We start from the raw sequence: 15,469 nt of genomic DNA on the forward strand, positions 1-15,469 counted from the left end.
GAGTGCCCTTTCTAAACCAAGAAGCATTAAAAATAAAGTCCACACTCAAAAAAAAAAATCATCTTCACTACAGTGCTTTTTCTTTACTTGCTCTTTACATTTACAATAAGAAAAATCATCATCACTGACTCACTATTACTATTCTGGAGAGCCTTTCAATTTATTCAAAATATAGCTAAAAAAAAAAAATAAAAATCAGAGCCATCAACTTGTTATTGTCATCTTCCTCCTGACCCAGTATGTGTCATTCTCTGCTAAATCCCATTTCATTGCTCCCTCTCATCCACCAATACACTCTTGCACTGATTCTACACTGATGAGACTGGTTTTTGCCCACGCTAGTAACAATTTCATCTTTGAGCAAGCTCCAATGACATTTACCATGTAGGTGATGAAACGCAGCAAAATTGGAACTTTACACCAATTTCTTTAAGCCATGGACATGAAGGGTAAGAAGTTTTTGCTGCCCTTAAAATCCAAGGCTTGCAGCTATTCTCCTAAAACAGTGCCAAAGGCAAATCCAGGAGGACAAAGTAACTCCTCAGATACTACCACTGGGAATGACAAGTGATGAATTCCCACTGACCCAGGTACACAGTGGCTCCGGCCTGGGCTTTTCTTTGATTTTCCATTCCTGCAGGCATTGCATCTACCTTTTAGGCACTGCAGTGTTCAGCACAGCAATACCCACGTCCCTTTTGCATCTAACCTACAGCAGCTAGACAGAACGAACACGCTCCTTTATTAGTGGAAAAGAATAGAAGAGTGGCATTAGGTTTCTACTGTAGTCTGTATTTAAATGATTTTTTTTTAAATAAGTATTTCTTATTTGCTAAGAATTATCTTAGCAAATAAGGAATATTTATTTACATGAAAAAAACCCACTTAAAAACATGCTAGCCTTCAAATCCATGTTTCCAGAGTCCATTCCTGAACTCATTACAGCTTGCCTTTCTCCTAAAAAAATCTGGACATAAAAGACCTATTCTACACATGTGGCTTCTTTGTCAAGATGTCTTTTGCTGCCATCTTTGAATTTTTCTTGTATCCAGTTTAGACTATAAAATAATCAAGGCCGACAACAGCAGCAAGATTTTTTTAAAATTAAAATTTTAAAATTAAAAAAAGAACAAACAACCTAAGGTTCACAGAGGGCAGCCAGATGCCTTACATTGTGTCTCATAAAGGACTGCACCCTAGGCAGCAAACTACTAAAGCTAAAGCAAAAAACTACCATAAGCCTCCAGTACAACCTCCTTTACGGCACTGGTATTCAATTCTAAGATGCCTGAGAACACGTTAACGCACACAGGCCTAGAATACTCATTTTTAAACCTCTTCCAGATCAAGGTACTCCTGTGAAAACAAGGGGTATGACAGGAAATATATATATCGGTATTTCCCTTTTGGGTTTTTTTTTTTTCTTAGTTCATCTTAAGGATGCTCATTCAAGAGAGAAGGATTATTTGAGTTCAGCTTTTATGTCTCTGCCTACATGGACCTGATCTGCACCTCTGAAGTCTAAAGAGACTGGCCAAATGATTGGAAATGCTACTAGGGAAAGGATACTCTCAGTCATTATGTTGACACTTCCTAATTTGATTGCAAGGCTTAATTCTATATTCATTTGAGCAAGAGAGATGAGCTACCATGACTGTCCAGCTTAGTGATTGGGGCACTCAGAGAGACACCTCAGCATTTCAGGTTAGGTTTTCACTGTGTGCTCTCACCAGTGATCTCTGTGAAAGGCAGAACCGTTTTCTCCTCTGAGCTGTAGGCTTTTTGGAGTTACATACAGACAAACAGGCAGTGGAATATCAATTTTAGAATTAACCCAGATTCACAGAACAACTTAGGTCTGAAGGGACCTCAAGATGTTATCTGTCTGGTCCATCTTGCTGCTCAAAGCAGACCAACTTAGAGCAGGTTACTCAAAGTCTTGCCCAGCTCAGTTCCGAGTATCTACCAAAGGAGAGATTCTACAATCTCTCTGGGCAACCTGTTCTAATGTGTGATTGTTTTCACTGTAAAAAAAAACAACCAAAACTACCCCCTCACATTACTTACTATATATTGCAACTTGCACTCATTACTTCTTGTTGCTATCATCATGCACATCCAGGAAGCATCTACTTTCACCTTCTCTGTACATAACCATGTAATCTCCCTTTAATCTTAACCAAAAAAACCACACAAAAACAACTAACCCAGGTCTCTGTCTCTCTTCACGTATTACATGTATCACCCTCTATATCACCTCGATGGCTCATTGCTGGAGAATACTTATGCAAGGCAGCACGTAGCATCAGAATATTTTGCAGATATATGCACAATTGCTCAAGACATTTAGGTTCTGATGAGTATCAGTTGTGGTGAATGCCAGTGATACATTTACATTGATCTTAAGCATTCTTAACAGATTTGGTATCATTCACACACACGCGCTTTGGAAACAAAATACACTGTGCTTGATAAAAAGAAAAGTAATCAATTTATTTCATAAACATGAAAAAGTATGAAAGGAAGATGTATTTCTGTGCACCTCTCAAGTGATAACTCACTACAGTGCTGAACACTGCATAAACACAGAATGAAATTTCCATGGTCCCAAAAAAGTGAGGCAAAAGACAGTATCTGGACACAAGCCAAAGAACGACTCTCAGTAAACCATACTAATCAATCAGGCAGACAGCTCAGCATGTAGTACCTAACTACCTTACTGACAATGTTCTTGTCATGTATCACTTCCAAATCAAATACAGATCATTCCTTCTAATTTGGAACGGTTTCCCCTAGTTTCTCTATTGTTCTGTTTGTAAGAAATCTTTATACACACAGGCAAACAAGCCTGTACGAAACTGAAAATTTCTATGCCAAAGAATTTATGAGATTTAACACAGCATGTTATAAACACACACGATAAATGACATCAGACAGCTATCTACAGACACCATATACAGAACATTCTGCTGCACGGAACATGCACAGTAAAAAAGTCAATGGCAGCATGGTAGCTATTTTACAAGGTATAAATACATTTGGTCTCAACACCTTATTTATTTTTCTGGCCTTCGTAAGTGCAGCATTAACATATACCTAAAATAAATGACATTTAAAGAAAAATTGTCCCCACATATGCAACGTCTCTGACTTAAATGGTGGAAAGGAGAATACCAGTAACTACATACACACTTCTCAAACAGTAGCAACTGCACATAATAGTTTGCTAACTAACGTATGTCAAACAAAAATAGTATTGAACATCTATAACCTCCTCTATAGAGATGGGCCGCTTCAGGCATGATCAAAAACCCACAACAATATAGCCTCCATAGTCTTTGATCTCCAAGAATTAAACACTGATGCCAAGCTAATCTAATCCCAAATCTTTAAACATGAATTTTTACTGTTCGATCCACTCCACTGTTGCTTTTATGGCAGCTTTTTCACAGAGGCTCTTGAAATATCCCAGACCTCACAACCCACAGTCTATTCAATATTTTCAAGACAATTTATCCATCTGCATCTTCGCTATTCCCAGTATCATATGATACTCTTACAGCTACTTATGTATGATAACTAAGCATCAGAGAATTATGTTACAAAAAAGGTTTGAGCACATATATGTATCTTCACACATACATACTCTAACATATAAATACAACCACGATTACCTCTAGCAAGTGCTGGTCTCAAAGCAGTTCTCTTAGTAGAGAACAGCTTCAGAAGGAAGGCAGCACACAAAATCTCCATGTCTAAGCAAACTTCCAAAATTACATACAATTATAATAACTGCATAAACTTAAGTTAAACTTTTTTTTTAAAGGACAAGACAGCATCTTCAGACTACAGCCCTATTCAGCTTTGGGTTGAACTAATAAATATTTCGATCACTGTTCTGCTGAATTTATGGTTTTCAACATGAATCTACAGGGCATAAAGCCTGTCCAAGCTAAGTACAAGGCCCCATTTTCTTTTGCTTAGGTGCAACTGCTCTGCGTTGGAAGTTTTATATAATTTGCTTTCTGCTAATTTCCCTATATTCTTTCCTTTCCAATTATATCCCTCCCAGAGGAACTTTTATAAAAAGTATGTATTGAAAGAAAATTAAAATAAACCAAAACAGAGGCACTAAATCGGTGCTAAAAGAAGCAGCAAAAAAAGAGATGAAGGAATTACAGTTACATAATAGGAAGAGTATTTTAGGGACACATTAGAATTGAACTACTCCACGAAAAGCTTCATAGTCTTTCTGGGAAAATGTGTTCATCCGTATCAGGTACATCTGAGGAACCTTTACAGGTCACAATACACATAACAGCACTGAGGCTCTACATTATAGCCATAGTTACCAAGGATGCTGCCAATGCACAAAATGTTCTTGGTACTCTAGAGCAGTACAAGAAATACAAGAGTCTTGCCATGTAAGATCTGACTAGTCTGCAAAAACGTAGGTTAAAAAGTCATGTCAGGGTAAGAAATCCTCTGAAGGATGTTAATCAACCCAAGGTCCTTGCCTTGAGAAGAGAGCACATTTTTTGGCTAGTTCCAAGGGGACTGCCTGCACTTAACAGAATTGCTGACATCTATAATCCATGTTGTGTAGGTAATGCTTGCTTCTAATACAAATTTAGCTGTTGATATGACAAGATACAAGTAGAACACTACATACTGAAATATGCACTTGTATTTTACCTGTAATCACATTTTTTTATTTGATTTTCTTCTAATAGAAAAGCTGACTTGTCTGCTGTATATTATTTTTTTTTTCCTTCTCTGCTGGTATTTCAGCTTGATAACGCATGTAGAATAAGATAGAGAGTTCAAAGAAACCAACACTTAGTACCCTTTGTATTGATTACTACCTAAACAAGAAATCCCCTCCATTTGTATTGCTGCTATGACTATAGTAGCTATTAAATTGGCAGCCAGCACAGAGCCACTTCCTTTCCTCCAACCTTTCCGCAGAACAATTACCACAATATGCTCCAGGACGTACAGCAGCCAGGCATGCCATTCCTGGATCAGTTCAGGATTGTGTCTGCATCCTTCTAATTGCTCTTTTGAACTGCCAAGACTTCCTCAGACAGAAATGAGAATGGTGCTAGAAAACTTTCCATACAGAGAGTATGGGACAGTGGTGATGACCATTTCAGCCCTTGTTGCAAAAGCAATGTAAATCAATGAACAAGTTTTGCTTGCATTTTTTAATTTAAATAATCTTTATATTTCTAAGGTTCTTAGCTGTCTACTTGCTACTTCCTTCAACAGAACTTTTCAGACACATTATTGTTTAAATACAGGCTTCAGGTAACAAAAAAAATTCGTATCACTGAAAAAAATCAGTGAAAACTGAATAGAAAAAGCCTAGTGCTACAGATGACACTGGAGAACTACCAGAATTTCCTTATCTGAGTTTTAACGCACTCTTCAGAGAAATTACCTATCTTTTAAAAAAATCAAGTAAACAAAGAAATACTCTCTTCTATCCCACATACAGGCAAGCAAGATGCAAAGGAAGGCAATTCAAAGGAAGGTGCAAGATTCAAAGCAGAGGTGGAAGAATTTTTACATGAAGGTAACTGTGGCAGGGAAATGCAAGAGTCAAAATCCACGTAAGAGAAAAACGTCATCCTGCAGAGTAAATGGGCCTACAGTACATCTAATTATGTGAACGAAGAAGTCCCTTCTCAGCCACAACAAAATTTTAGGTAATTTCAAGGCATATAAACTAGGGAGATATTTAACTGAAAGCGTTAAGAATGTGTTTATGGAATCAAATGTTCCGTTAGTGTTTGTCATTTACTTTCACTACAGGTGAAAAATCATTTCCTTATATATTCCTTATTCTTTCAATAACTTCATATCACCCCTTTTCTATTGAGCAATACTTTTATCAAAAGTAGGACACATTATAGAATCCATATGCTACATATTTTATGTACCAATTTGACAGACGTACATTAATATATATGTAGTACAGTATACTAAACTGTTAACTGCTTTGTATTATAAGACAGATTTCCTTTAAACTCTGTTTAAGGAAAATGATATGATGTGATCCAGAAAACCATCCTTGCTCACGAGATACAAACTACCAGAGAAACACCAAGTAGTAATACTGGTCTTCTGTATTGTTGCCTATTTTGTACCAGTGTGACACCACGCAACACGCAAGAGCAAAGGTATTTTCTCATTATATATGTGGTATCTATAGATATGTGGCAAAAGGAGAGGCTGGATTTAAAGGGTGGTGTTTTATCTGAAAAGTGATGTACATCCTGGCCATATGCAAGTAGAGGTGAAGAGAGAAACTGTGCTGAAAAGCCATCCATCCACTGAAGTAAAACCAGACAAGAAATATACATATATTACAGCGTGAGGCTGCATGCATGAAGTATATAAGAAAGCACATAATGTATATATTTAACAAATGCATTTTTCAAAGTAAGAATTTCAGAAATCTCAGTAAAGCTGCACATCTAAAGGGAAGCATTTAAATACTTATTACAGGCACAGACCAACTATGAGTTAACAAGTTAATGAGCTAACAAGTCTCCATCAATGAATTTGGAAACTAGGCCCTTCAATGCTTTATTGGAGTATCTGAAGCACGGTAAGCTCTGGAAAACGTATTTGTTCACATGGAAAAAACCAAACAAGCATTCAAAGTTATTTACAGAGGGAAGCCATAGTCTTGATGTTTTTTAAAACAAACAAAAAAGTCCTCCACCATCTAACAATAAACACCGTTATAAATACCACCAGTTTTTTTAATGCATAAGTCTGGGAACCTCTACATTTTCTATCTGGCTGACTTAATTATTTTAAGAACTTAATATTTTATCAGCTTGTCTGAACGCACACAAGGTCTTTACACTTATACTACAAATCTAGATTAAGGAGCCAATTTAAATGGTTTATATATAGCTATAGAAGTAAAGCAGCTATTTCTTAAGAACACTAGTTCAGAAAGTTAAATACAAGCAGAATTATTTTACTCTTGCAAGCAACTTTATCCTGTCAAACAAAAGGTAATAGCTATGACCAGTAAGAACAGACAAAGAGAAAACATGGTCAAATTTCAAAGCCCCCAAGAGATCATAAAACTATTTCTAACATACAATGTTAGTATCTTTAAAAACATCACCACACGCTGTGGTCCGCTCCTGTTTAGGTGTCCAAGACTATAACACTATTGGTTCTACCGTTAACCCCTTCCTGAGTGACTAGTAACTACATCAGAAGGGAGATGACAGTTTGTAAAAGCAACATTGCGAATGTTAGTCTGGAAAAATTATTAGTTACTGTCTAGAAGCCACCTATACATCAGATAGAACCTGCTGGTTCTCTCTGTGATCTGTGTGCTCCTTCCTTTGCAGGAGGAGATGCAAAGAACTTTTTCCAGCACAGATTTAAGACTATCCTTGTCATCATACAGAAACAAAATGCTTGTGGGGAGAAGAAATTTAGCCTTAAAGCCTTCCTCTTTCAGAATTCAGGTTCCACTGTCAGGGAAATCACTGATGCCCCAAGCATTAATGGACTCTGTCTCGTTCCTACAGTATAATCAGCCAGCATGTAACTGCTTTGTCAGTTGCTAGGGAGCAATGAGCTCATTACACAGCATCATCCATACCCTCCACAAGGACGCTGGCACATGCTTCCCATCTGGGGATACTACTGATTGAAGTAACAGCACTGTTGAGTGCCTGCCAGTCTTCAGTCTCCCAGGGTGGAATATGCCAATACAGCAGGTGCTAACTTCAGTTCTACCTTCGAGGTTTTAGACTCTAGTCTTTGTGAACCTGGCCAACACAATGCAACACACAAAGAGGTCAGAACAGCCTTTCACAGCTATTGGCATGGATAGTCCTTATTTTTAAAGGCCAAATCTCAGAAAATATGTTCTTCCTGAAATTCTGGAAGACACATGGCTTTTCTGACTAGGGCAATGAGTGCCACTATTCTAAAAACTGTGTTAGAGAAGAATTCTGTAAAACTGGAAAAAGGCTGGGAGGAATTAAAAAAAAAAAAAAGTATCTTCTTCTCAGTCATTAAGGGAGCACAAGATTTGGAGGCATTTACACAAGACATACATAAGCCTAGTGATCTCCAAGCAGTACACATTAAATCCCTGGAATAGATGTCAGCTGTGAACAACTGGGTCACTTCAAAGTCTAAACATGTAACCTTAATGCATTTTTTCAGCTGTTTGTCTCATTAGCACTTCACAGATCTATTCACAGTAAGAGAAAAAAAAAAGACCTGCCAAGAAATAAAAAAGCCACCCTGCCTCCATATGCCAGGAAATTTATTAACTAACAATCTATCTGCATTACATAGAGATGGTATCTAATGATTTTCATGTACCTGTCATATGTCAAACGTCACCCAGGAATTCTTAGTGCTGGCAAATTAACAAGCACATAAGGGAACACAGCTGTAGATATGCATAGATACCTATACATGTAAATCCTTTGGCAACTGCCAAATGTTCTTTTTTTTTTTTTTTTTATAATTGCATAAACATAAAAAGTAATGAGAAGGAAGGCAAATGGGGGTGATTCACTCACCAAATGCATAGAACAGCAGATCTACTTGAAGGGGATCGGTAAACACAAAAAGTGTTAACTTTCTCTCTTACCTGAAGCTAAGATTAAATTCTTCAGAATTTAAGATGACCAAGATACAGTATTTCTTGCATATGAAATAGTGTCATGGACACTCACATATCAGTTAAATGCATTTTTTAAATAACCAGTTACTTTGAAACACAAATATGTACCCAAGTCCTTACCTGTCTCAACAATTTCTCAACAGCTGACATGACCATGAGCCCTCTCCACACAACCGGGGCAGTCTCTTCTACCAAGAAACCCATAGACATACTGAAACAAAAAAGCAAAAACTTAAGCTTTCCAGCGCAATATCAAATATATCTGGTAAGGAAGCTTGATTTAAATTAAAACATATGCTCACCATGCGATTCCATAGTTCTTAAGGGGCCTCATTAGATTTTCTAAAACAGAAGGAAACAAGGGTTTTTTTGGTGGGGGGGAGTCAGTTTGGGGTTTTGTTTTTTGGGGTTTTATAAAGAAATAAGCTTACACAATTTTTTCCCTTTTAAAAGTAGTTTTCCCCCCCCGTGTTAAAAGCATTTGTCTATTTTTCTCCCTCATCCCTTCAATACATATATACATTTTTCTATTCTACCCAAGAACCTGGCCCTACATTTTCTTGCATTTTTACTGTGGGAAAAGTTGCAAACATGTAACGATGTGTGTGCCCATAATGTCACTTTGTGCTGCCGAAACCCACTTCATCTATTCATATGAAACTCCCATGCTACGAGGGATAAATCCCCTGTTGGGCAGCCTTCTATTTCTGCAATACTTCAGTAAATGCAGTCATTTATATCAGAACAAAATCAAAATCCTACAACATGATGGGATTTAATTTTTTTTTTTAAATTATGCTATTCACCTATCTCACAAATCAGAGGATCGCTCCCATCAACACACCAGTGTTTTGGGGAATTCTTCTCCTTTTATTGTGTGCTTTGAAACCTACAGAAAAGGTACCAAATAAAGCCACACCTAAACTAAGTGTTATTAACAGCTCCAGGTAAGAAGTCATGGATTTTTACAGACTGGCAAAAGTCTGCAGGACAGGACTTCTAAAATTTCTGTAGGAACAAAAGATGCTTATTTGAACACTGCAGAGGTAATATCCTCATCATGCTCCATATTCCTATGCCTTCCAGTGTCAAGAAAAAAACAGAGGGGAGGGGAGAGAACAATATAATTGTTCTGCTGGCAAAGGGAAAAACAAGCAGAAAGTAAAAAAAAAAAAAAAAAAAAGTACATTCAAAACAAAACCTCCCAAAAGCCAAAAACTCCCCTTAATAGTCTCTGCCATCTACATCCACGCCTTATCTCAAGATGGCGCACACACACACATGAAAGAGCAAAATTAATTTTATTTGGTCTAGCTGGTTTATTTTAAGAGCATGCACTGGCAGGAACAAGCAAAAAATAGAATACTTTAAGCAATAAAAAAAATATATTTTAATACATATTTTGACAGAAACCTTTGATGCACCCAAAGTAAAATATGTACAGACAGTAAAATAAAAGCAATATAAATACAATGCAGTGTGTTCAAAGCTGAACTCCAAATTCAGACAAAACAACACCCAAGAGCGTACAAATTGAACTGCTAAATTCTATACATGAAAGCTTTCAAGCAATCAAGTAAGTGGGCATTCAAGCCACGTAATTTTCTAGAAATATGGCTGAAAATAAATTGGATGCTTTGGTTTACAACTCAAAAAGAACAATATAGGAAGCTAAACAAATCACATGACTATTACATTCAGGAACGTGTATGGAACTGCACATGGGCTTGGACTGGTGCGCTGCACCCACATTAATTCAACATTTCTCTACTTCTGCTCATGCTACAGTGTATGGTCAGGGCTTATTTTAGTGGCATTATACTGTATAACCACACTTCTAGGAATCACAGTCTTACTTTTTCTCCTGCAGAGCAATAGTTTTGTTTTGAAGGGGTTGATGACATTTGAACTTCAGCCTAGAGCCATCTCTAGACACTGCTTTGGTGTCCTTGTAAAGAATACACGTACCGCCACATGCTGTAATATTGTTAGAAGTCTTGAGAAAAATGACTACCTATCTACCTAGGAGATGTTTTATAAAAAAGAAACATGCTGTTGCAGGTCCTTCTTCTCCTGTATCACTGCCGATTCGAGGTCTACTTCATTTTTACCATGAAATAGGAATGATTTTAAGAGAAAGGAAAAAAAAAAAAGAAAGAAAGAAAGAAAACAAAAAGGGGAGGCTAATCCCTGAGCACACAAGTACATGAGAACCAGGAACTGGAAGGTAAAAAGAATGGAAAAGATGCATTTATTCTGAGAAAGCTCACCAAATTCTATTCATGCCGCTTCTCAGTTCAATCTCAGTGTAGTCAAACATCCAGAGGCTAAGATCTCAACACCCACCACCTGTATACAGTTTCGTATGTACAAAGCCCAGGTAGACGTACTAATTGCACAGAACAGATACACCTTCAGAGATCTCCCTCTCCTTCACCTCAGTGGGCAGAATAGGAGAGTTGCTCTCAGTACACAAGTAGTGACCTACAGAACAGCCAAATGGGGGTGTCTGGTGTTAAAACATGTACACCGTTTATTTTCAATGGGAGAGTTTCACGTCATGAAAACTTGATCTTACTTTCTTTGGTTAACAACAGAGACTACAAACTGCTCCGAGCAGCAAGATTTAATCAAGTTTATACAATGCACGAGAACAATGCACAACCTGCTGTACATTTGGGCTATAATATTCTGCATATTCTCAAAGTCATACAAAATACTGCAGAGCACCCCACTGTCTCCTACTGCTAAAAAGCATTCTTAAGACTATCTCAAATCTAAAGTGTTTCAGTGAGCTCCAGTAATCACCCTTGTCTCATCAAAAGCAACAGGCATTCCTCCCCCTTTGCCCTGGGTCTCATGAAGATTTTCTAAAACATAACATGTAAAGAAGATTTAGCTTAATGAGATCTCAGTAACATCTCTAATTCCCATTGCTTTCAGAGTAAACCCTTTCTTCTCTGTTACCAGATGCCTACCATACAGCTCCAAAAATTCAACACACAACAAAACAAGTTTCTTAAAATCACAACACACAGCAATATTATGCCACCTGTGCAGAGATCAATAAAGCATCCTTGTTTACAACTTTTCAGTAAGCTTGATTGTCCTAAATAAAAGGGTGCTGTTTTTTCTCTGAATATATAAAATGGGATCAATAACATCAACAGAGTACCAATGAAATGTCAATAAAATGCCTCTTCTGGTAGGATGCAAGTAGGGCACTGGAAAAAGACAGACATACAAATTCATGACAGCATTACAGCACATTGCTGATAAAGTTCTAGGACTGGTCTGAAGGCTGCGTTGTTAGTCATGTGGGGAAGAATGATGTTGAAGGCATTAGGATAGAATTTCTGTATTTTGTAATTTTTTTTTAATTTTTTCTGCAGAAAAAAAAAAAAAAAAAAAAATCAAGCCCTGCAGACTATCCTGCCAAGGACTCCATCCTTCTCCTCTCGAAAGCCCGACATAGCCATTCCTTGGTGGCCATAGGTTAGTGCAGCACAGAAAGTACGTACAGAGCTATATATATATGTCATTTTAACTGGGATAGAGCAAAGTTTCTTCATAGTAGCTTGCATGGTGCTATGCTTTGGATATGCAATGAAAACAGTGATGACAACACAGAGGTATTTAAGTTATTACTGGGGTGAGAAGGAGAAAAGCTTTTGATAGTGTGCAAGCATCACCCACCTCACTAGTGAGTGGGCTGGAGGTGCACAAGAAGTTGGGAGTGGACAGAGCCGGGGACAGCTGGCCCCAACTGACCAAAGGGGTATATCCCATAGCATATGATGTCATGCTCAGCATATAAAGCTGGGGGAAGAAGGAAGGGGAGGACATTCAGAGTTATGGTGTTCATCTTCCCCAGTAACCCTTACACATGACGGAGTGCTTTCCAAGAGATGGCTGAACGCCTGCCGGCCAATGGGAAGTACTGAATTAATTTGTTTTGCTTTGTTTGCAGGCACAGCTTTTGCTTTCCCTGTTCATCTGTCTTTATCTCATCCCCTAAGTTTTTGCACTTTCAACCTTCCAATTCCCTCCCCATCCCTAGAGTGGGGAGTGAGCAAGCAGCTGCATGGCTGGTGGTCAGTCGCCTGCCAGGGTTAAGACACAAGGCCACATTTCAATCCTTGGCTTGGTTTTCAGAAGAGGTCTGCTGACTAATACATTAGAGCAAGCAAAGACTTAAGATTCAGTCTTGTCTCATTAGATAAATAAAGATCATTATTCCAGAAGACTGTGATGTTATACTACACCTCCTTAGGAGAAGGCATCATGCTGTTTAAAAAAAGCAAAGGTAGCACATAATTATTAAATGTGAGCACAGTGGATCATGCAACACCCTAGCAAATCTATTTTGAGCTCACCAAGTGAGTGAGAACTAATGCAGAGGAGCTGCTCAGACTTTTCAAGTGTCTGAAATAAGGGGGAGGTTGGGAGTTTCTACCATTTCAAAGAAATAAAAAATATCCATACATAAGATGAGAACACTAGAAGCTCACATTTTCCTCCCTGTTAAAGATTTCCTATTGCACTCAGCTATTTTTGGAACTTGCCACTATAATGGAAGATCAGAGACTTCCTAGAATGGTAACTAATTACTTAAGGTTTGTCTTCAATAAAACTTAATAGGGGAACTCACCTGTCTATCCTAACTGGATTTTGGTCATCAAGCGGGGAAGTGGCACTTTTAAGTTGTTCTGAGTCAGGACATCAATAGCTAAATCTATTAGAAAGTAGTACAATTGTACAATTTTCCAGTTAAAAGCACCTTACTGATCTTGGCATGCAGATTTACAAATGTTTCTGAAGACACTACCAATGCAGGTTTGCCAGCAGACACCACTGCAAGTTCCAGGCTATGCTCTGAATGCATCCGTTTCCTGACTCTTATTTTTTATACAAATCCCATTTCCATAACACCCATGCACCCAAACCGAACATTTTTACCTAACAACATGCTTCTGTGGTGGGGAATTATTCTCTCATGTTACAGATGAGGCCATCAAGACCTGGACTGTGAAACTTGCTTTAGGTTATTCAAGAACCCTGTGGATTTGGAGACACAGCATAGGTCTCCAAATCCACAGAGTTCTTGAATAACCTTGGGCAAGTTTCACAGTCCAGGTCTTGATGGTCCCACTTACACCACCTCCAATGTTGGAAAGCATGCAATGCACAACCAGTAAACATCTGCACAACCGACAAACATCTAGAAGATCTAAAAAGTTTAGGTGCATTACTGAAGTTAGGTATTTTCCCTTGAAACTCCCAATTTTCAAAAGCAAACTGAGGCACAACGTACAACAGAAAAAGCTGTAGAAAGTTACACTACGTATTGTCTGCAACACCTAAGTCTCCAAATAACATTTTAGCATCTCTCATTTAAAAGCGTTAAAGCAGCAGCTTTAAAAGTAGATTTCAAAATAACTTGTTAAGTTTAAGTATTCCTTGAACTTTCACAGTATGCTATTTAAATAAAACCCATACTGTAACTCCTCTGCATACATTTACCAAAATTCAAGTGAGTTGCTATTTATTCATAGTTTATACAAAACCTAAAGGTTCTGCTGCTGTTTGCATAGCTCATCATTAGTTGATGTTTTAATGACAAATTGTTATTTTCTACCTACTCACATCTCAGTGATATCTCCCTGCCTGAAACACAGGTGACATATGGCGAAACAAAACACGCAGTTACCATGCTAGTCAGAGAGAGACACTGCCGAACAGTCTGTGGATTCCAGTACAAGATTATCTAAGACAAACTCAATTAATGTGTCATACACACAGAAAAGCTAAAACAGATTTTCAGTATGGTCACTTGTGAAATCTCAAAAACTTCTGCATCACCTAGTTTTTAATTGTGCACAATTTCATGCTGCAGTGACTACAGAATACTCTATCACAATCTTAAATTAGGACTCCAACTTACACAGCACCTTCCGTTAATCACAGTAAACACTAATTCTCAAATGGCTGTCACTATGTAGAAGTATAAGGAACTTATTTGCTGTTTATTTTGAAAGTCACCTCCCAAGATAAACATTCTGTAACGGGAGGATACAGGCTCCCCTGAAGGACGTAAAGGCTTCAGACTACATAGGGTTTCCAACAACAGGAGGGAGAAAGGACAAAGGAAGGGGGCAAAGGACAGAGGAAGGAAGGAAGGGGGAAAATGACAGTAAGAAAAAGGTTGGTCTTTACTTGCGTAAACATAGACACCTCCTGCCACTCCGGACACCTTAGGAAGCTGAGGTTTGTACAGGGCTGGCAGATTTAACAGAGGACATGAGGGAGAGCCATAGGGGCAGCTAGATGCCAGACACCACACCCCAACATGCTTAAAGCAGTACTAGTTTCCTAAGCAAAGGCAAGTGAATTCCATGCACAACGCAGTTAAGAAAGGAAGAGAAATACAGCAGAGGCAAGGGGGACAAACAGCAACAGGGCCCCAGGGTATCCCACAATAAAACACAACTTATGTCAGAGGGGAAAGGATGCTGTCACCAGAAGAAGGTTAGTCTGAGTCACAAATTTTAAATCATTGTTTTAACTGCTTATGCCAGAAGCCCAGAATATGCTATGGCAAGTGACAGACGAATTGAGACTACAAGCTTGATTTCACAATGTGCTAGAAGTTTATTTGCAGGATTGCCCCAGAAATACTGCAATTTATATTTTAAGGTTGAAGAACTCCACACAGGAAAGGCTGTCATATCCCATTACATCCCACACTAACAGTGTTATCTAACCACAAACACATCACAAATACTTAAA

General features: G+C 38.1%; 1 protein-coding gene across 5 annotated transcripts in view; it reads right to left on the reverse strand.

Moving 5' to 3' along the window:
- NUBPL (NUBP iron-sulfur cluster assembly factor, mitochondrial) overlaps positions 1-15,469 on the reverse strand; it is a 159,233-nt gene that overhangs the window by 118,625 nt on the left and 25,139 nt on the right. For all 5 annotated transcript variants that reach the window (XR_008747379.1, XM_055805094.1, XM_055805122.1 and 2 more), the window contains exons 5-6: positions 8,983-9,022; positions 8,801-8,891 (exon numbers count right to left, since the gene is read on the reverse strand). Coding sequence is in view for 4 of the 5 variants with exons in the window: in XM_055805094.1 (XP_055661069.1) it covers positions 8,801-8,891; positions 8,983-9,022 (131 nt within the window). In the remaining variant the exon portion in view is untranslated. The remainder of the gene's footprint in view (positions 1-8,800; positions 8,892-8,982; positions 9,023-15,469) is intronic.

Source organism: Falco peregrinus, chromosome 1 (assembly GCF_023634155.1).
Source record: "Falco peregrinus isolate bFalPer1 chromosome 1, bFalPer1.pri, whole genome shotgun sequence".
NCBI lineage: Eukaryota > Metazoa > Chordata > Aves > Falconiformes > Falconidae > Falco > Falco peregrinus.